The sequence below is a fragment of the Mirounga leonina genome, unplaced genomic scaffold, assembly GCF_011800145.1.
Source record: "Mirounga leonina isolate KUSES-001 unplaced genomic scaffold, KU_Mleo_1.0 Mir_125, whole genome shotgun sequence".
NCBI classification, from domain to species: domain Eukaryota; kingdom Metazoa; phylum Chordata; class Mammalia; order Carnivora; family Phocidae; genus Mirounga; species Mirounga leonina.
Window position 1 is genome coordinate 31196521 of NW_023270305.1, and position 22213 is coordinate 31218733.

Genomic DNA, 22213 nt, shown 5'->3' on the forward strand with positions numbered 1-22213 from the left:
TATACCTCCACCCTTCCTATCCTTTTCAGTGTGGGTTCTCTACATTTAGCTACGGAGAGTCTGTCTCCCATTCTTTGGGTCATTTTCTGGGTTATTTACACTGATGTGGGTGTTATCTAGTTATATCCATGGAATAAGGTGACCTTAGGGTCCTCCTACTCTGCCATCTTCTCTGGAACCCTCCTTTTTTTTTTTTAAATTCAACTTTCCTCTCTGTATTTCATTGGAATGGTGTCTAGTGCTAGATCTTCACAATCTTATTAATCTTTTTTCAGTCATGTCTAATCTGCCATTAATCACATTCCAATGTATTTTTCATCCTAGACATTGTAGTTTTCATCTCTATAATTTCAGTTTGGGTGGTTTTCTATCTTCATGTTTCTACTTAACTTTTTGAACATGGAGAATACAGTTATAATAACTTTTAATTTAGTTGATTGCTTATTCTAACAGATGTATCAGTTCCAGTTCATTTTTGATTGATTGATTTTTCTCATCATTTTGGGACATATTTTCCTGCTTCTTTGCATGTCTGGCAATCTTTGACTGGATTACAGACATTGGAAATTTCACCTTGTTGGGAGATAGATTTTTCTTAAGACTTTATCTTTTTAAAGCAGTTTTAAGTTTACAACAAAATTGGAAGTACCAAGATCTCATATACTCCCTGTTCCCTCACATGCATAGATTCCCTCATTTTCAACATCACTCACCAACATGGTACATTTGCCAAGGATGGATCTACATTGACACATCACAATTACCCAAAGTCCATAGTTTACCTTAAGATTCACTTTTCATGTACATTTTATGTGTTTGGATAGAAGTATAGTGATACAAATCCATCATCATATTATACAGAGTATTTTCACCACCCTGAAAATCCTCTGTGCTCTGCTTACTCATTTCCCCTCCTCAGTCCCTTTCCCAGGTGAATATTTTTGATCCCTACAAATATTCTTAAGCTTTGTTCTGGGATGCAGTTACATTACTTGAAACAATTTAATATTTTGGAGTCTTACTTTCATGATTTGCCAGGTGGGACCAGACCACTGCTTAGTTTGGAGTTAAGTGTTCCCCTATTGAGGTAACATCCTTCTTTGTATGCTACTCAATGCCCTGTAAATCATGATGTTTTTCAGTCTGGCTGGTGGAAAGAGGCAGTCCTTGGTGGAAAATGCCAGTCACTGTTACCATTAATCTTTGTAGGTGGTTCTTTACCTGACTTTGGGTACTTCCCTAATACACATGTGCTGATCAGTAATCAAGGGGATTATTCTGAAAATCTTCAGAGTAGTCTTTCTGTGAAACTTCCTCCTGATACTCTATCCTGCAAACTCTAGCCCCTTTGGTCTTTATGAACTCAGCTTCATCTCCTCAATTCAAGCAGACCACTGGCCTCTCCCTGGGCTCCTCCTCCCTGTCATTGCCTTGAAACTCTCCCCACACAGCAAGTTGAGACAAGGAGCATCCCATATACACACAATTGTATAACTAAATGTTTAAGGATATATAAGTAGTTCAGAGGCATGGATTTAGCCTACAATGGGTGTTGAGAAAAGGGGATTGTCAGCATGGGCTGAAGCAGCTGCTTGTGGCTTGGATGATACGGGGCTTGAGCTAGTCTCAGTAGAGGAAGAAGCAGGCCTGGGAGCAACTTCAGGAGAGGTTATCTCCTAGTGGGTGATACCATTAGCTGAGATTCTAGTGACAGAAGAAGCAGCATGATGGGGACCTGAAGTAGCTTCATGGAGAGGAAAAGAGCTGAAAATTTAAAAATGGTTCTAGAGTGGACAAATGGAGAACAGAGGAAGATATTCCAAGGAAATAGTTTGAAGAAATGCTAAGATGTGGGGAAGTAAAGGTGAATGTAAAGAGGAGATCAGATATGGGAGACATTTCCAAAGAAGGCTCTGTGGAACTGGGTGTTGCATTTGGACTCAGATAGATCATGGTTTGAATCCCAGGTCTACTTCTTCCTACTTCTGTGATTCTGGCAAGTTACTTTCCTGATCTGTAAAATAAAAGCAGATCTTGTTCTAAAACCTGAAAACAGCCTCGGACCTTGTTGGCTGTCAAAGTTCTTGTCAAAGCACAGATTATGCTCAGTTCATAGGATTTGGCTCTGTTAAGCACCAGGAAATTTCTGGAGTAAATAATACAGAGCTATTAACCCCTTACATTTGTTCAACAGGTATTTGAACCAGGTATCATTCTCGCTGTTGGAGATAGAGCAGAGAACAAATCAGGCAATAGCTCTTTAAGAGGTATTAATAAATAAATTAATTAACTTTATTAATTAATTAATAAAACCCTTTAAGAGTTTACATTCTAGTTGTGGGATGTTAGATAATGTGTTAGTAAATGAATAAATTAGAGATTATAATAAGCGCTATGGTAGAAAGAAAATAGGGCACTATATTAGAAAGTGACTTGGGGAAGAGGCAGAGCGGGAAGAAAGTTACTTAAGCCAGGATGGTTAGGAAAGGCCTCTCTAACAAGGTAACACTTGAGCTGAGTCATGAAGGATGATACTGATCCAGCTATTTGTGTTAGTTACCTATTGCTGCATAACAAACTACCTCAAAACTTAGCAGCTTTAAACAATAAATGTTTATTACCTCATGATTTCTTTGGGTTGATGATCAAGATGTGGCTTGGCTGGGTGTCTCTGACTCGGCCTCTCACAAGACTGAAATCCAGATATTAAGTGGGCAGGCAGTCAACTCAAGGCTCTACTGGGGAAGGATCAGCTTACCACTTCACCCACATGGCTGTTGGCAGGCCTTAGGTCCTTGATGGCTCTTGGTCTGAAATATCAGTTGCTAGCCACATGGGCCTGTCTGTAGGGCAGCTCACAACAGGCATCTGGCTTCCTTCAGAGCAAGCCAGTGACAGAATGAGAAAGAGTGCATCCCAAATGGGAACCACCTTCTCTCTGTAACCCATCCCTTCTACTGCATTCTACTTGCCAAAAGCAAGTCACTAAATCCAACCCATTCTCTAGGGGAGGGGATTACACAAAGGTATGAATACCAGGAGGCAGGAATGGTCAGGGCCATCTCAGAGGCTGCCTACAACACCATACAAAGAACTGGGAAAGAGTGTTTAAGGCAGAAGAAAGAGAAAATGCAATGGTTCTGAGTGGGGGACATCCTACTTGTGTTTGAGGAAGCCAATGGAGGTAGAATGGACTAAATCAAGTTAAAACAAAAAAATAGTAGGAGATTAGGTAGTCAGAAGGCAGACCATGCAGGGCTGAAAAGAAGTTTTGATTTTATTGTAAGTGCAGTGGGGAGCCAGTGAAGTGTTTTAAGTAAGGGAGTCAGTGATGTATTCCACCCACTCAACATTTTCCAGACCTCTATGGTAGATGTAGCCTCAACAGGATTTGATGGAGCAAATGTGGTGAAGGAAAGGGTTTTTCTGCTAAAAAAAAAAAAAAGTCTCAGTGGCACCTAAATACCTATTCAGCTAAGTATAAAGACGTCGGGATCCTAATAAACTATTCTCAAACTATCCTTCCAGCCTAATCTCCCACCACTCCCCTAACCTCTAGTCAAAGTGAAGTTTCTTGAGCATGCGCTATGTCTTCCTGTCTTGAGATTATGCCATTTCCTCTGCATGGAGGTCTGTCTCTACCATCTCTACCTGTCAAACTTAGACATTTTTGTCAAGACCCTTCTTAAATACCACCTCCTATATGAAGCCTTTCCTGATTCTTTTCTTCTTTGAGTCCCCTCTGTTCTTTGTTTAATCAGCTTTGGGATTTTACCATGTCTTTCCTACTATCAGTAGTTCATGTCTAACTTGTAAGTTCCTTGAGATCAAGAGCTCTGCTTGCTTTATTTCTGTAGCCTGCACTACCCAGATCTTTAGCATATATAATCAATACTCAACAAATGTTTGTCAACTTGAATTAAACTGGGAACTAGATGATTACAGCACTTTTGTTGGCTGAGAGGGCTTCCTGAGAAATAAGAATTTCTCTTTGGTTGATATTAAGTTATAATTTTCCTATTAAAACTCACAAGTCCTACATAGTATGTTCTTTGACTATAACGGAATTATTATAAATTATTATAATTAATATTAATTATTAGATACTAATAACAGAAATTTTTCTTAGCGAAACCTCCAAACATTTGGAAACTAACTAGCACACTTCTAAATAACACATGGGTGAAAGAAAGAATTAAAGGGGTAATTAAAACATATTTTGAACTGATAAAAATAAAAACATAACAAGTGAGAATTTGTAGGGTGCTACTAAGATAGTTTTGAGAGGGAAATTCATAGCATCAAACACCTTTTTGGAATAGAAGAAAGGTTTCATGGGCGCCTGGGTGGCTCAGTTGGTTAAGCGACTGCCTTTGGCTCAGGTCATGATCCCGGAGTCCCGGGATCGAGTCCCACATTGGGCTCCCTGCTCAGCAGGGAGTCTGCTCCTCCCTCTGACCCTACCCCCTTTTGTGCTCTCTCTCTCTCACTCTCTCTCTCAAAAAAATAAAAAATAAAATCTTAAAAAAAATAGAAGAAAGATTTCAAATCAATAACCTTAAGACACACACACAAACGGCAAATTAAACTAAAAGTAAGCAAAAAAAAAGAAAGAAAATAGTAAATATCAAAATATAAATCAATAAAATAGAAAACAATAGAGCAATCAATAGAATCAAAAGCTGCTTCTTTGAGAAAATCAATAAAGATAAAACACTGTGAGACTTATAAGAGAAAAAAGAAAGAATACACAAATGACAACAAGAACAAGATAGGTGACATCACTTCAGATTCTACACATATAAAAGGACAACAAGGATTATTTTTTTTAAAAGATTTTATTTATTTATTTGAGAGAGAGAGAGCACATGAGAGAGGGGAGGGTCAGAGGGAGAAGCAGACTCCCTGCCGAGCAGGGAGCCCGATGCGGGACTCGATCCTGGGACTCCAGGATCATGACCTGAGCCGAAGGCAGTCGCTAACCAACTGAGCCACCCAGGCGCCCCAATAAGGATTATTATAAACAACTTTATGTCAATAAATATGACATCTTAGATAAAAAAACAGTTTCCTTGAATTACAAAAGTTATCAAAGCTTACTCAAGAAGAGATAAATATCTATATCTATATTCCTTATATCTATTTAGGAAAATGGGATAGTTCAAAACCTCCTCCAAAGAAACTCTAGGTTGAGATGACTTCATGAGTAAATTCTATCAAACATTTAAGGAAGAAATAATGCCAATTCAAACTCTTCCAAAAATAGCAAAGAGAAGAGAATAGTTCCCAACTCATTCTAGGAAGCCAGGATAAAGTAGTACATTTAAAATGAAACAAGACAAAGACATTACAAGAAAAGAACACTGTAAACCAAAATCCCTTATGAGCAAAAATTCCATACAAAATGTATAGCAAATTGAATTCAACCCTATATATATATTTTTAACGCTCTATTAAAGAGATAAAATATCAGGTGACCAAATGAAGTTTATCCCTGGAATGCAAGGTGGTTTAACATTTGAAAAATCATTCAATATACTTCAGCTTACAAATTAAAAATAAAAATCATGTTGCTTATCTAAATAAATGTCAAAAAAGGACTTAACAAAATCTAACATTCATTCCTGATAAATACTCTCAGTAAACTAAAATTAAAAGGGAATTTCCTCAACTTCATAAAGGTCATCTAAAGGAGCTAGAAAGAATGGCTGCTATTATTACTTTAATTCAACACTGTACTAGTGGGTCTAGCCAGTGCAATCAGGAAAGGAAAAAAAGGCACCATACTCAGCAGTAAGCATGCTGTTTTTTTATAAATATTATATGTGCTGCCTAAGCGAGCACTGGTTTTTTATAAATAGAACACTAGCCCCAGTTGTTACGTAATAGAATTCACATTCCCATTTGCAGAACCACAGACAATAGTAGACTTAGTAGCCCTTAACTCAAAAGTCCTGCAAAGATTCAGCTGGTTGTTTATAATTTAAATCAAACTGGCCAAGTAACCCAGACCTTTTGCTACTAATTCTGAAATTAGTGCTTCTTAGAATCTAAGAAAATAAATAGAACTAGGAGAAAATGTGAACCACCATTTGGTCTAGCTTCTGTTTCCCAGTCAATTAAGTGTAACCTAAGGCCTACAAGAGAAATGGAGGGTTAGAGATTCCTTTATGACAAGTTCCTTTTCTTGCATTTATTCTCTTCACAGTTAAGAAATTGTTTCTCATGTCCAACTAAAAAAAATTTTTTTTTATTTAATCTAATTTCCTTTTGTTCTGTTCTTATCAGTCACTTTGATGTACTGGTCTGACATATTAAAGCAAAAGCTCTATGGCATAGAAAAAGGCTAACATTCTTAATATACTAAAAACTCTTGCACATCAGTATGCATAAAAGACAAACATTTTGTTTATTTTTCTAACAACATGGCAGACTGTGTTAATACAGCTCCTATCTCACCTCAGCGGGCCTTCTTTCTGAAAAACACATTGAAATGCTGTGTCTGCTATATTATCTTCTGTACTTTTTTTTTTTAAGATTTTATTTATTTATTTGACAGAGGGAGACACAGCGAGAGAGGGAACACAAGCAGGGGGAGTGGAGAGGGAGAAGCAGGCCTCCCGCCGAGCAGGGAGCCTGGTGCAGGGCTTGATTCCAGGACCCTGGGATCATGACCTGAGCCGAAGGCAGGCGCCCAACGACTGAGCCACCCAGGTGCCCCTATCTTCTGTACTTTTTATATGTACTTTTAAATATTTCTTTTTTTCTTTTTTTTTTTTTTAATGAGATAGAGAGAGAGAGCATGAGAGGGAGGAGGGTCAGAGGGAGAAACAGAATCCTTGCTGAGCAGGGAGCCCGATGCGGGACTCGATCCCGGGACTCCAGGATCATGACCTGAGCCGAAGGCAGTCGCTAACCGACTGAGCCACCCAGGCGCCCTAAATATTTCTAATTTTTTAAAAGAAAAACAAACATCCTAATTAAAAATGGTCTAAGGGTACAGGCAATTCACAAAAGAAAAAAATATGTATATGAACAATAAACATAAGAGGTAAGGAAAGAAGTAATATATTATTCAAAAGAAGTAATTAAGTCAAAATAGAAATTAGATGCCACTTCAGGTGTACAATTGGAAAATATTTTTTAAAATGAAAATGTCCAGTATTATCAAGGGTATCCCACCTATATTCACAGTAGGATAATCAATTAGTACAAACTTGTTCATTGTGTGAGAGTGGTGGGTTTGGGCATATTTTCAATTTTCTTCTTTTCGCTAATATACATCTTCTAAGTTTTCTTTAATAACCACATACCACTTTAGTAACGAAACAAACACTTTTAATTGAAAGCGATATTGCTTTTTTTAAAGTTCTCTCTTATCCTTCTGTTCTCCATGCTAACCAATTCCAATTTCTTTCATCTTTTCGTACAAGCCCTTTTTTCATTCTGAAATTCTATTTATCAAGATTTTCAGAACTTTCTTCATTTTCTCTATGTCCTTAACTCAATTGAGCTTACTTTCTAAAGCATTTTACCATAACTGGTTTGAACTTTTGAAAAGTGCTTTCTGGTTTCTCTTTTAAATAATAAAGGTAGTCAGGCCAACAGTTAGCTCAGCTGGTTAGAGCGTGGTGCTAATAATAAAGTTATATTTGCATTGCATTTCACCAAAAGCATCCATTAGCCAGACTGACATTTAAGATCATGTTATACTGTGTTCTTTTATCCAAAAAGATAGACTTATTAAGTACCTTTTAGGTATTCTGATACTGTTACAGAAGAAATGTATGGGTATCAGTGTATGTGAGTAAATACATATATGTGTGTATGTCCATTTGTATAAAACATGTGCCACTCCCTGGGTTTCGTGCCTTATAAGCTTGGCTTCACTAAGTACTCACAACGATTTTATGAGATTACTGTTATTATTTCTATTTAACAGATAAGTCTTCGAGAAGGGCTGTAATGTGCCAGAGAAGAGCTGGTAAGCTAAGCCTTGCAGATGGCATCCAGGAAGGGAAGCAGTTTATGTACAGAAATAAAATTATGTACAGGCAGCCTATGAGAAATGCCACAAATGTGATAAAAAATGTAGAATTTTCTGGACCTTCATTGAATTCAGTAAGTCTGCCCCACACAATCGGCCTCATGGGTGTGTGAACAGAGCAGTTGCACAGGAACCCAAGTGCGGAAGGACCCTGAACACTTGGAGTTTAATGTTCTGCAGTTGTCGTCTTGAAATTCTAAGTAATTTTTCCTTTGAATTTGTGTTTTGTAAGTGAAATCTGATGAACATCAGAGCATGTGCCAAGACCTTGGAGCCTTCAGCTCACACGCGGTCTGCCTGCTGTCAGCTCCCCACCTCCTGGCAGCCAGCTCCCCATCTCCTTGGCAGTCTGCTTTCTGTCACCTGGTGCCTGGGGCCCTGTCCCCCCCCACCCCCCACCCCCTCCCCAGGTCGACCCTTCCCTTGTGAAGGGGGCAGCAACAGAGCTGTTTTTTCACAGTATGGAAGGGGGTGTGGGGGTGTCCATGTTCTGCTGTGGCCCTCTGCACCCAGTGGGGCCCTGGACTCAGGCCTGGCAAGGATTGGGGTCCAGCATGCTCACCTGGGGTGTTCTGAGGCAGGGCATGGCAGCAACCATCCTTACTGAGGGCTGGCAGCACCGTAATTGTTTGGAGGGTGACTCGCGGGGGACAGGCCTTTTGCCCACCTCCAGTCCAGGTACTGAGCAAGTCCCAGTGCTGAGGTTGCAATCCTTTCGGGGCCCACCGTCAGCTGCGGGGTCTACAGCTGGAGAGAGGGAGTCTGAGTGCCTGTGAAGACCTGCACTTACCCTGTGAGTAGCCCCTGACCAAGGAAGAGTTACATTAAATGGCAAATCAAAAACACCATGACAGGTCAAGAAAGCCACCAGAAAAGAAAGGAAAAACTTTATATAGTACCCTTGTTTTGAAGATTTATTTATTTGAGAGAGAGAGAGCAAGAGCGAGAGCGAGGGTGCGCCCTCCCCACCCCACCCCCCTGGGTCAGGGAGGGGCAGAGGGAGAGGGAGAGAGAATCCTCAAGCAGACTTCTTGCTAAGCGCAGAGCCAGAGGGGGGGCTTGATCCCAGGACCCTGAGATCATGACCTGGAAATCAAAAGCCAGCCACTTAACCGACTGAGCCATCCAGGTGCTCCCATACAGTGCCTCTTAAGGGTGCCTTTTTCCTGCATTTTGAACAAGGGGCATGCATTTTCATTTTGTACTGGGCGGGGGTAGGGGTGGGGGTGTTACTTACGTAGCCATCCCTGCTGTGCTATGGTCAGACCTTGTGTCATTGTAGCTTCAGGTCATCAGAGGAGGAACAGTTTACTCCAGGAGGCAAGGTGACTTTCTATTTGCTTACTCCTCCCTTATTTACCTTTGTCTTGCAGAGTGTTTTAGAGTTGCACTGCTTGCTGTTCCTGGGTTTGAAGATGGGGGCTCTGGAGACTCTGGCTGGCTGGCCAGCCCGCCAGCGGAGAAGGGCTGTTTACCATATGGATGGCAGTGTGGAGCAGCCTGCCCCAGGGTGCATTCATCTCAGCTTTATTGAAAGCTATTTCCTGCAGGTATCTCTCTGGCGAAAAGACGTTTCTTTTTTTTTGAAGATTCCAGCTTGAGTGCCAAATAGGTCTCTGAATATTGCTTTGGGACATCTTTCATTCCAGCAAATAATGGCCTTAATGCACTGGAAAACACAACTTGGTACCAGTGCTGTGGTGATAGTCAGGAGGGTCCTCTCTACACAGAAAGGGCAGGCTGTACAGTTCTCACAATCACAGCAGGGGATGTTCCTGGGGGAGGCATTTGGGAAACTGCTTTTCTCATGGAAACAATGTAGTAGCTACATGCCTAAAACCTTAATCTTAACGCTTCTCTTTTAATGAACATAAATGCCATAAACAAATCGGCTAGAAAGTATATAATTGTACACTGTCCAATAGTAAGCTTTCAAAATGTGAATCAATTGGACTGGCAATAAAGAAATAGATCATTTCAGTTATCTTTGTTTGGTTGTTTGACAATTGTTTGCTATGGACAGAGAGGGGGAACGCCAGGGGACAGTAGCTTCAGCGGGTGGTACGTATGCACTGCTTGGCATCATCTCATAACAGGGCAAAGATCTCCCAGAAGACATATCTGAAAGGTGAGCTGATCTAAGTCAAGGGCTACCCATAGCATCATTTTATTAGTAGTTATGAATGAAATTTACATTTATGTGCTGAAATGGGAAATATCAAATATGTTTATATGCTGGAGACAGACTTAAAATGATTCCCTTACCTGCCTTGAATCTGTGCGTAGCGGGGTGTATCAATCAGACAGAAGATGATAAGCACCTAACCTGCCTACATAAGACTTAGATTTCTAGTCTTTTTTTTAAACCATTGCTGGCCATTTTTACCACTCTCCCGCCCCCTTTTTTTTTAACCAAAATGTGTTCTTCATAATGGGGTTAGAGATCAAAGCAAAGAAAATGGGGTTATTTCCTTTTCATAGGCCACTCTCCTTGTCCTCACCAGAAGGTAAATTGGTAAATGTTGGCATCCCTTTTCCTACGCTCCTTGTCTACAATTCTGAGATTCTTGCAAGCCCCTCTCTTGCTCCTCTGGCTCAGGGGAATGGATCGTGTCTCATATTTAGAGATGTATAGATAAAAAATAGAAACTGAAGATAAGAACAAATCCGAGCCTACTATAGTACAAAGGTCTCAGGGCCGTTCTCTTGGTCACCTCTCCCCCTGGCTACCTAATCCGGAGAGGGCTGAAGGCTGCTTATGAGGGCCAGTCTTGAAAGAGGTATACATCCCTACTTGCCTCCCCTGCTTTCAGTTCAGTCACTTACCCAATCTAACTGCAAGAAAGGCTAGAAGCTGTTCTCTGTCTAGACTGCTGGTCAGAGGCCATGGTGTAGGAGACCTGCATCACTACCTCTACTACACTAAACAGTTGGTGCCACAGAATCCAGGAAAGGTTCAGAAATTGGAAGCATGACACTTTGGAAGCCAAAGGTGGTGGGTGGGGCTGAAAACTGGAGGATTTGTGAAAAATTTCATGAGGTACAGTTTGACCCTGTACAGCCAAGCACTTGCCCCTCTCTGCCCCCGGAGGACGGTGGGAGGTTTGTCTTCTGAAATGAACATACCGGTTCTGGACTTAGAGATTCCTGGCATGGTCATGTGAGGGAGATGAGGAACCCTAATGGCTGAGACTTGATATTCCCAGCCTCCTTCTCCCACTCAGGCCCAGGATGTTGATAATCATACCTGAATTTTCCAGGCAGGATTCCTCTCTGAAGAAAGTGAACAGTTGAGGAGAAAAACTTACAGATCCTCCTAGTGAAATGGCTGTATGTTTACCATTTACCCTTGAGTGAGCCCCACCCACTCTCAGAGAACTTTTCAGTACCTCACATTTATGAACCTATGAACAAGGAGAGAGCCAGGGATCACCAAGTAATTAAAGACAGCCTCTAGGGCAAAAGACTAAGTCCAAAATAAACAGATTGAAAATGAACCCAGGTCTAAGAGGCAATGCAAAAAGCAAAAGAAAACTTGGGAAAATTACTATTAATTAATATCTTCAGAGAGATATGTGAATGTATTGCATGCATTAAAAAAAAAAAAGAACATAGTGTTACAGAAAAGGTACATCCCTGTCACAAGAAAGAACTTTTGAAAATTAAAAACAGGATAGACAAAATTAATAATTCAGTAGAAGGGGTGAAAAATGAAGTTGAAAAAAACTCCCAGAAAGTAGAACAAAAGGCAAAAAGAGGAAAACTGGAGAAAGAAGAGAAGAAAATTATAGGATCAATGTAGGAGTTTCAACATCTCATTAACAGGAGTCCCAGAAAAGTGAGAAACGGACAAAGGAAATTATCAAAGAATCTCTCAGAACTGAAGGTAACAAGTTGCCATATTAAAAGGCCCCACTGGGCACTCAACACAATGAAGGAAAGGAGACTTGCACTTAGGCACATTATCATAAAAGTTCAGAATACCAAAGATGAAAAGAAAAGCTGAGAGCTTACAGACAGAAAAAAAACAAGTCACAACAGAAGCCAGAAGGTAATGGATCAATGCCTTCAAAATTCTGAGGGGAAGGGATTTCCAATTTAGAATTCTATACTTGGCCAAACTATCATTTAAACATGAAGGGTAACTGCAACTAACTCTTAAATGGCTCAAGAAAAAAAATGTATATACAATATAGAGAGCAAACATGGCAAAAACATTAACTGGTGAATTGGTGAAGGGTATAAAGGAGGTTTTGGTAATATTCTTGCAAGTCTTCTCTAAGTTTGAAAAAAGAAAAGAATGAGGATAGAGTAAAGGGATTTTTAACCAACTGAGCCACCCAGGCGCCCAGAGTAAAGGGATTTTTAGATGTATAAGGTCTCCAAAGTTTATCTCAATGTCCACTTTTTTAATATGTCACTGCAGGATGAGATGTGTTCCAAGCAAACAAGGAAGTGAAAAAACAAACATGCAACCATGGGATCAAGAAAACAGAATCCAACATAGAAGGGTTGTGAAAGGGAAGTCCTGGGATGAAGCTGCATCATAGTCTGGAGAGGAGCCAGTCTAGCCCGGAGCAGGAGGACCCAGACAGAGGATTTATTTCCAATAAAATATGGAATTGATACATTAACCATTTGAGTAGTTTTATAGTTCAGACAGAGAATTTGGGGGTGAATAAATGGACAGGGCCTTCAAAGATAGAACAAACCAAAATCCGAGTTAATTATTAACTCCAGGGAAAATGAACAATTGCACAAGAAAGGAAATATAAATGATGTGGTTCAGCCATCAACAAGATTTATGTGGTCCCATTAATATAAAAATGAATAGAGAATATAATCACTTTGGGAATGAGGGAGGGAAATGGTGTGTGAGTGGAGGGCATAAAAGAAATCATTCCTCATTTTCTGTAGTAAGAAATCAATAGATAATGTGTCAAATGAAAAGATCAAGAAAAGTAGTAGAAACCTCTAATTTGGGATTTACAAAGAAAACATGAGAAAAATGCTTCAAAAAATTGAAGGTAGTGTCTCTGAGACATGGTAGCTTTGGAGTGGGTAAGGATAAGCAGAGGATGTGTTTTTCATAAACAGGGTTTGTTGGAAGAGTCCCAGTTTATTCTTGTTAGTCTGGCATAATGTTATTACCATTGTCCCTTTCACTTTCAAAATTATTCCAATGTGGATGAAGCCTTGAAGTGTTATTTGACTTTTTTGTTGTTGTTATTTGACTTTTTAAACTATGGATAGGTAATACTTTGATAAAAATAAAATTAAAAGAGAGAACTCTTTGGATCCTAAATAAAATAACCATATTTCATCCAGCTCAGCCGAAGACTTTGATTTTCTTTTCTCTAAAATTAATTCTTCATTTTAAATTAAATACAAGCAGGCTTCCAGTTATGGAATGAAGTCACAAAAGTAAAAGGCATAGCACGGGGGATATAGTTAATGACATTATAATAGTGTTGTATGGTGACAGACGGTAGCTACACTTGTGGTGAGCACAGCATAACGTACAGAGAAGCTGAATTACTATGTTGAATACCTGAACCTAATGTAACGTTATGTGTCAACTATACTCAAATACAAAAATTTTTTAAATTATTTTTTTAAGATTTTATTTATTTATTTGAGAGAGAGAGAGAGAGCACAAGCGGGGTGAGGGGCAAAGGGAGAAGCAGACTCCCGGCTGAGCCAGGAGCCTGATACAGGGCTTGATCCTGGGACTCTGGGATCATGACCTGAGCCAAAGGCAGATGCTTAACCGACTGAGCCACCCAGGTGTCCCTCAAATACAAAATTTTAAAAAATAAATGAAAGTTATAAAAGAAAACAAATTATGATATATATTGAATTGAAACCTTTAAAGCCAGGAACTAGCTTCTATTTTTTTTCTATATTTTCATTTGTACCTCTCAATAGAGTCTGCACTTTATATTGCTTTAGAGAATTTGTATCTGTCTTTTTCTTGTATTTCTGCTATTAGGTCTACAAGAGGCCTACATTTTTTTTAAATTTAAATTTTTTTTTTTTTTAGGTTTTATTTATTTATTTATTTGACAGAGAGAGCGCACGCACAAGCAGAGAGAACAGCAGTGGGAGAGGGAGAAGCAGACTCTCCGCGGAGCAGGGAGCCCAACGCCAGGCTCGATCCCAGGACCCAGGGATCATGACTTGAGCTGAAGGCAGACGCTTAACCAGCTGAGCCACCCAGGTGCCCCCTTTTTTTAATTTTTAAAAAATATTCAATTTTGGAAAGTTTCCCCTACTAGACTTCAAATAACCTGGCAACAAGGTCCTGTTTGACTTCATCCATGCACATGTCTCAGTAACAAAGCTCAGTGACTTGCTCATAAATACTGCTTGAATAAAGGAATGAATGCAAAATACCTACCTACAAACATACAAGCAATATGTCTGTTTCAAAGCACTTTTTACCTCCACTGCCTCATTTAATCCTTACAACTGCTTTACGGGATAAATATACCATCCTATTTTACAGATGATAAAAATGAGGTTTAAACAGATCTTGTGACTTTCTAACACGGTGATACAGCTAGTAGATACTAGGAGACACTGGACCAGGCCCACTAATGATGGTTCCCATGCTCTTGCCACAATATCAAATGATAAGGATTTAAGTCATTCCACAAACAGAACCTGAGATGCAAAATCAAGAACTCAGGTTAATAGTCTGGCTGTTAGAGAAACAGATTATGAAAACCAGTGAATAATTCAAACATCCTTTTGTCAGACTGGTCTTTGAACAGAAATTATAATTAGTCTGCCCAGTTAGGCATCGTGGAAACTGAAATCACCCTCATGGGAGGACAGCCCACCCTCCCTTGGAGTCTCAGAGGATGAATCCCTGCTGCAAATCTCCAGACCAAGGAAACAGTCCTAGTGGTTGTTTTATTTTTCAAAACATATCTTAAAGTTATAAAAACAATGCGTGATTATTTCAGAAAAAAATAATGAAATAGAGATAAAACACAAAATTAAAAAATTTCAATTATCTAAATCCCATCACCTAAAAATGAACACAGCTTACATTTCAGTGTATGTATCTCTACCTTTGTCTAATACTAACACAAAAAAATAGGATCATATGATGCAAACTTCTTAGTAACCTGCTTTTCTCCCCCAAACACTCTATTTTGGGCATAGGTTCATGTCTACAGCCATTTGTCTATATGGTTCTTTTAGTAGCTGCCTAGTAGCTCACCATTTAGATTACTGTATTTGACTAATCTTCTGTCACTAGATATTTGGGTTGCTTGTTCTTCCTCTTTTTTTCTATTATTAACAATTAATAGTTTTTTCCCATTATTTCTTTCTATTTTTTTGTTCTATTATTATTCTTCTACAGCAACAACAAAACTCTGCACACACATCTCTGTGCACTTGTCCAATTATTTCCTCAGGATAACTTCCCTGAAGTGAGATTACTGGGCCAAAGAGCATGTATTCAGGGTGCCTTCTAACTCCTATTGTAAATTGCCCTCCTGAAAAGTTGTACATCCTATTGATAAAGGATGTAAATGCCTGTACCAATGTATCCCACCAACCCTGTGCATTTTTTGATCAGTGCTGTTACCTTTTCTAAGAGTTTAACCAGGAGGGAACAAGGCAAGCGGGTTGAGATCGGACACAGTTGAAACAAAAAGAAATGCCAAAAGAGTTCTTTAATTCCTTCTTTGGAGCCCCTCCCACACTCTGGTACTTTTCCAGTTTGAAACTCTAGCCTGGATGGTTCCATCCTCAGCTAACAGCCCAACTTTCCCCACCTGTCCCTCTTTTATATTATTTGATTAGGGGTCAGTCTCTCTTTACTAGTGAGCACATTGCTTTGAGATGAGGGTTCACCTTATATGTCAAGGTTTGGACAGCAACATTGCCCAGTAACAGGGTCACCTTGACATGCCTAAGGATTCCGAAATTTCAGAAACAGCCTTGTTAGAATGAACTGTTTAATACAATCTCCCACACTGATCTGCCAGCCATGGAAACAAGGCCACATTGAGGCTGGTTAAGACACAGGATCAGAGGCCTAGAGCTGGTTGTATATTCCTACACCTCCTCCTTTGATTCTTCCTCCCTGCTCCCTGGGCCCATCCCCTCCTAAGTCCTCCTCCACTAGCTGGTCACTGAAATGCCTTTGTGTGCTTTATTTTAAAGGGATGCCATTCTGAAGTTACATTCTCATGGTCCATTCTTTGCTTTCCATTTCTCATTTGCTCCATGATGGAGGATCACATCTCCATTCTTCCTAACCCCCACCCCCACCCCCCCACCCCCAGTTCAGGACATTTGACAGCTTTGCACAATGACTAACGTTTCTCTTATAATTCCTGGGTCTTTTCCTTCCTCATCAAGGGAGCTGGTAGAAGCCAGCCTCCTCAGTTTAATTATGCAACCCTTTTCTCCCTCACGACTGGCAGAAAGAGTATGCTCCACTGAGGTTAAATGCAAAACTGGATAGTGCATAGTCACCCACATCACTCACTTTATATATCTTCCTGTTGTTGGCACTGGCCACACTCAGGGAGGGTAACAAAAGAAAAGACATATAAACTTTGTACAGGGACATATCAATACTTAGCAACCCTTGTCCTGGAAACTCACCGCCTCAATACCTGGCTTTTAACACCCCTAACACTGAAGAGGGGGAGGAAAAATTATAACAGGCGGGACAAGTGGGCCTAGTTCTAACTCCTGGTTCGGCCAAACCTCCTCCAATACACGTTGTGCACAAACTACATTCTCACCGAGAAACGGAAAATCATTGTTTTCTACCCGCTCAAACGAGTGCCCAAATTTTTCCAATTCACCAGAACCTAGCATAAACGTACTCATCTAGTTTTACCGGTTTTTTTTTTTAAAGATTTTATTTATTTATTTGATAGAGAGAGAGACAGCGAGAGAGGGAACACAAGCAGGGGGAGTGGGAGAGGGAGAAGCAGGCCTCCCGCTGAGCAGGGAGCCTGATGCGGGGCTCAATCCCAGGACTCTGGGATCATGACCCGAGCCGAAGGCAGACGCTTAACGACTGACCTACCCAGGCGCCCCTAGTTTTACCGATTTTAAGAGGATCATTAACTGCCCTATTTGTACGAAAAATACACAGAAAGTGACAGTCCAAAGTCCAACCCTTAGCCAAAATCATGTACTAAACATCTTCAGGGCAAAAGGAAAGACAGCGGAGAAGACACCGGAGAAGCAACTTTGGGAGCTGTTCCGAAGCCCAGCCAAGGTTGGGGCGCCGCACTGCTTTCCAGCCCCCTGGCTTAGCCGCCTCCTTCCCCCTCCGCACCCATTTCTCCCCTAAGCGGCCGGGTCGAGCGCTCCATCTTGGCCCCGCCCCGGCCCCGCCCGAGGCCCCGCCCCGCCGCCGACGTCAGTTGTTATGTCTCGGCCCGGGCAGGGGCCCCAGCTGGTCCTCTGCTCCCGAGGCGACTGTCGCGGCCTCGCGAGGTGGCTGGGGCGTTGGGGACGGCGGCCGAGACCCGCGCCGCCCATCTGAGCGGGGCGGGCGCTCCGTGGCTAGGAAGCCGCCCCGGGGCCGCCCAGGGAGCCGTCTCGGGCCTATTTTTGCTTTTCTTCTTCAGGACCGTCGGCCCGCGCGCCCTATTTCTCCCTGCAGAGACCGCGACGCCCCCTCCCGGGCCGGGCCGCGGTGCCCGCCCGCCTGAAAGGCGCCGCCCGCCGGCCTGAGAGAACCTGGAGCCGCTGTCGCCGTGCCCGCCGCGCCTCTCGCGGAGCGTGGGCGGCCCGCGGGGCCTGGGGCCTGGGCGCCGGGCGCGGCGCTGCGGCGGCCGCTCCTCCCCGCGCTGGGCCCGGGGCCTGGCCGAGCGCCGCGCCCTCCTGACCGGCCGCCGGCCGCCGCCGGCCGGCCCCAACCGCCTCCCCGGCTCGCCGCCCCTCCGGCCCCGACCTCCCGCCAGGACCCAGCTTCCTTTGTGGATCTGAATGATTTGGGGGGGCCTCCTCCCTCCCTCTTGAGATTACGGTGCTGGAAGGCCGGCCCGCCGCCTCGGTCAGTGCCCCCCGCCCGGGTAACGTCCCTCGTTTTGTTCCTCCCCGCCGGCCCTCCCCCGCCCCGCTCCTTTCGGTGCTTGATGGGTTTTTTTAGTTTTTGCCCTTTTATTTTTCTCGTCTCCTGACTGGAAGGCCCCGCGCGAGGCTCTGCGCCCGGCCCCTCCTCGTCTTTTCCTCACCCTCGCACAAATAGCCAACCCCCCAGCCCCCCGGCCGGCGATGGCGCGACAGTGAGGGCGGCGAGGCCGGACCACGCTGGGACAGTGCCCGCGCCCCGGCGGGCGTGAGCACACACTCCCCCGCGCTGCGCCCCTTTTTCGTCTTCCGAGCTCTCTGAGAAGAGAGAAGACGCAGGGGAAGATGTGGCTGAAGCTCTTCTTCCTGCTCCTCTATTTTCTGGTCCTGTTCGTCCTGGCCAGGTTTTTTGAGGCCATTGTGTGGTATGAAACTGGCATCTTTGCCACCCAGCTGGTGGATCCGGTGGCGCTGAGCTTCAAGAAGCTGAAGACCATTCTGGAGTGCCGGGGGCTGGGATATTCGGGGCTGCCCGAGAAAAAGGATGTCCGGGAGCTGGTGGAAAAGTCAGGCGAGTATCGGGCGCCCCTGGGGTCCCCTCCACCCGGTGGAGGGGGCGACTTGTACTTCCTCGTACTTGGTGGTTCCTCCAGAATGAGGCATTACCTGGAAGGGTTAAGCAGACTACTCCGAGAGCTGTCCAGGTTTTCTTGGGGGGAAAAAGAAAATGAATCCCAGTTTTGAGAAGGGGGCTGGAATTATTTGCACGGGTGTTGCTGTATCTTTTTAAGGTGTGTTTGTTTTTTAAATAACATATAAGTGCAGCTTCTTAGCATTGTTTACTAAGAAACAATTTTTTAAAAAATAGGGAATGTCAGCTGGTTACAGACAAACTGGAAAGCACTTTTTGTCGGTTGAAATTCACAGGGATATAAGAAAAGGAAAACCCCAAAAAGTTGTCTGTAGATAGCAGTATTTGTCACGATAGTAATCATAGCGTAATAACAGGAGGGGGAAATATTGGAATTCTTAATATTAAAGAGGAATTTAGGGCTAAGATTTAAATTTTAAATCATGAGTTTAAATATAGAGAAAGTGTAAACTGTACAGCATTAGCTTTTCATACTTCAAGTTTGGCGAAAATAAAGTGAATATGTTTTGTGAATGCGTATCTTGTTTTGTTTTGGAAGAGTTTATATTTCTTTCAGCATTTAAAAAAATCCTTACGTCTTGGATGTAAGCTTTTCTTTTTCCTTTTAGAAGTCACAGATACAGCTGCATCAGCTTAAGTGGTTTGAGAAATAGAATGGAAATAGTGCTAAGAGAATATTTATTTAACATCTTAAGCAGTGCCTTGTCAGTGACTGTTGGTTTGGGGGTAGGATTGAATAAGAAATATGGTTAATTTTTTCACCCCTGGACAAAATATATCTTTGTTTAGGTAAATGTCCTAGAAGGGGAATGTACTGTAACTTGAGAAAGACATTCTGGGTTGCTGTAGGAAGCAGTTGAAACTGATGGTTATCTTTTTTGTTTCAAATATATCTGCTGTGTCTTTTACAAGACAGTTTTTTTTTTCCTTATTTAGTACCCTATAGCCATTGTTGTGGGATAGACGAGAATACTAACTCCAGAGGACTTTAGCACTACATATTTGCCAACCTTGAGGGTTATCAAATTTGTATCTCACTACGGGGGTAGAGGAGGGAACCCTCTGTAGATGCGATGCTTTTTTTTAAGAGAAGACATAAAATCCATTTTTTTTCTTGCCTCTTGTTTACTGACTGGTTTATGGTGACTTACTTCTACCACAGGGGTGGGGGATGAGAAATGGAGTAAAGATCTCTAATAAATGAATTTTCTAGGTTTAGAAGTATCTTAAGTGCCAAAGCTAAATCATTTCTCATGGTAAAAAAAAATTTAACAACACTTTTTTCTTTTGACTTTTATTTAGTGTTGCTTCCTTTGGGCCTAAAAATACTTGTCGCTTCGGGTGTACAAGGAATGCACGTATCATTTAAAGAATACACACAGCCCACAAAAGTATGACTCAGATCACACATTTTATAGCAAAGAAGTCTTGGTATAGCAATTTAACTTTATCATTTAAATATTCGTTGTGAACGATTTTGCTGCTGTCATGCTTGTTTTCACATTTAAGGCAAAAATTAAAATAATTCGACATTAGTGTTTACTTTTTATTTGATGATACAAACTCTCAATTTACAAAGTAAATTTGAGTATGAATGTGGAGGGTTTTTTTCTTATAGGTAATCTTTTGTATCTAACCTTCAAGTCTTATAAACCTTATTGCTATTTTAAGCAAGTGGAAATGGCAAATTCTGTAAACCCATTTCTAAATCTTGTAAGTCAGAAGTATATAAATCATGCTGTTTAAAAATTATTTGAAGCCCGGCATGTTATACACAAAACTAAATAATACTGTGATGGCTTTTTGGACTGACCAGGAAATTAAGTAATTTCCTAACAAATTATGTGATGACCCCACTAGAATATAAGCTCCATGAGAAGATGGATTTTTGTCTGTTCATTTTTGCCTGACACGTAGTAGGTTTTTATGACATTTTTACTGAGTGAATCTTAAATGGGTAGGTATATTCAGGTTCTACTTTTCTTTTCTATAGACTGAAATAGAAGTACTGTGACATGATTTTTAACAGTGTAAAATGGAATTAATCATTGAAGTTAGGAATGTAGAATTTTTTTTTTTTTAAGATTTTATTCATTTGAGAGAGAGAGAGAGAGAGCACAAGCAGGGGGAGAGGCAGAGGGAGAGAGAGAAGCAGACTCCCTACTGACCTGGAGCTCATGACCTGAGCCCAAGACAGATGCTTAACCCAGATCTGAGCCACCCAGGAACCCTGAGAATGTATAATTTTTGAAATCTTACTAGTGTTATTTTTTTCCTTTCTTCAGGTGACTTGATGGAAGGTGAGCTCTATTCTGCACTCAAGGAAGAAGAAGCATCTGAATCCATTTCTAGTACCAATTTCAGTGGTGAAATGCACTTCTATGAGCTTGTAGAAGACACAAAAGATGGCATCTGGCTGGTTCAGGTATCAGAAACAGTGACAGAAGTGAAATTATTTTTACCAGACTAGTATTCACCAGCTAGTGACACTTCTGTGTACTTGTGTCATGTTTCTTAAACATAACTCAGTCCTCATAGGGAGGCTCCAGTGTCCTCTGAAAGAGGTTTTGCAGACCAAGAAAAATGAGAAGTGAAGAGAGGGGGAAAGGAAGCTTTGGGGAAAGAGAGTCGACAAATCCATTGTAGTTGCTGGATCTTCATTAAAGTTAAGAAACATGGATATATTCCTTTTGTTGAGTGATTTGCCCTGTTTTAGTTTTGGTTAACCAGTTTTTAATTCAGTGATCCAAATGATTTTTGTATCTAAAGGAAGAACCCTGAAATAGAAGTAAGAAAATCCTGCTATTAGGGAAATAGCCAACTTTGTGACTATAGAGGATGAGATATTGTGGGGAGTGGTGGGGAGTGCTCATTACTCTGCTTATGAAATTGGTGAAATGATAATTTTAAACCCTAAACTCTTGTGATATCAAAACTGTGGAAATTAATTAGCATATTAGAGTTGTAGAGCTATGAAAGGCCTAAAAAATAGTCTTTTATGCTTCGCAAAGTGTGCTTTATGTACCACTGATGGTAAATGAGTGGGCACACATTATCATTTAAGGATTTTAATGCAAATTAGAAAATTCAATATTATATTGAAGATGTCATAAATATGATTTAGGGCAAGGCTGAAGTTATTTAAATTGTTAAAAATATAAGATCACTTAAAGTAAAATATCAAGTAAATTAACAGCATGATTTTGGCTAACATTATGATTATTGAATCAGGATCAAATCCCAGGACCCCGATTTCTTGTCCAGTACTCTTGTCATTTCACACTGGGGTTAGCTGTTTGATTCAGGGTATAAAAATCCAAATTGCTTCTTCGTATTTCTTTCTGAGGACAATGATGTCAAAATATGGTAGAAAAAGCTAGGAGTTCAGAGAACTTAGATGCAGATCTGGTCCTGTCATAGATTTGCAATATAATTATGGATAGACAGATTTTCTG

General features: G+C 41.2%; 1 protein-coding gene and 1 long non-coding RNA gene across 6 annotated transcripts in view; both read left to right on the top strand.

Moving 5' to 3' along the window:
- LOC118007889 overlaps nt 1-13304 on the top strand; it is a 54940-nt gene extending 41636 nt beyond the window's left edge. For 2 of the 3 annotated variants that reach the window (XR_004678516.1, XR_004678517.1), the window contains exons 4-6: nt 7943-8840; nt 9421-9597; nt 12474-13304. This is a non-coding gene — a long non-coding RNA (uncharacterized LOC118007889). Of the gene's footprint in view, nt 1-6916; nt 8841-9420; nt 9598-12473 lie in introns of those variants that run through there. The other variant, XR_004678515.1, reaches the window with a different exon arrangement.
- A 4632-nt stretch (nt 13305-17936) lies between these two features.
- LOC118007890 (charged multivesicular body protein 3) overlaps nt 17937-22213 on the top strand; it is a 103611-nt gene continuing 99334 nt past the window's right edge. For 2 of the 3 annotated variants that reach the window (XM_035001115.1, XM_035001111.1), the window contains exons 1-2: nt 17937-18677; nt 21044-21183. In XM_035001115.1, coding sequence (XP_034857006.1) covers nt 18452-18677; nt 21044-21183 — 366 coding nt within the window. In that variant the 5' untranslated portion in view covers nt 17937-18451. The remainder of the gene's footprint in view (nt 18678-21043; nt 21184-22213) is intronic. The other variant, XM_035001112.1, reaches the window with a different exon arrangement.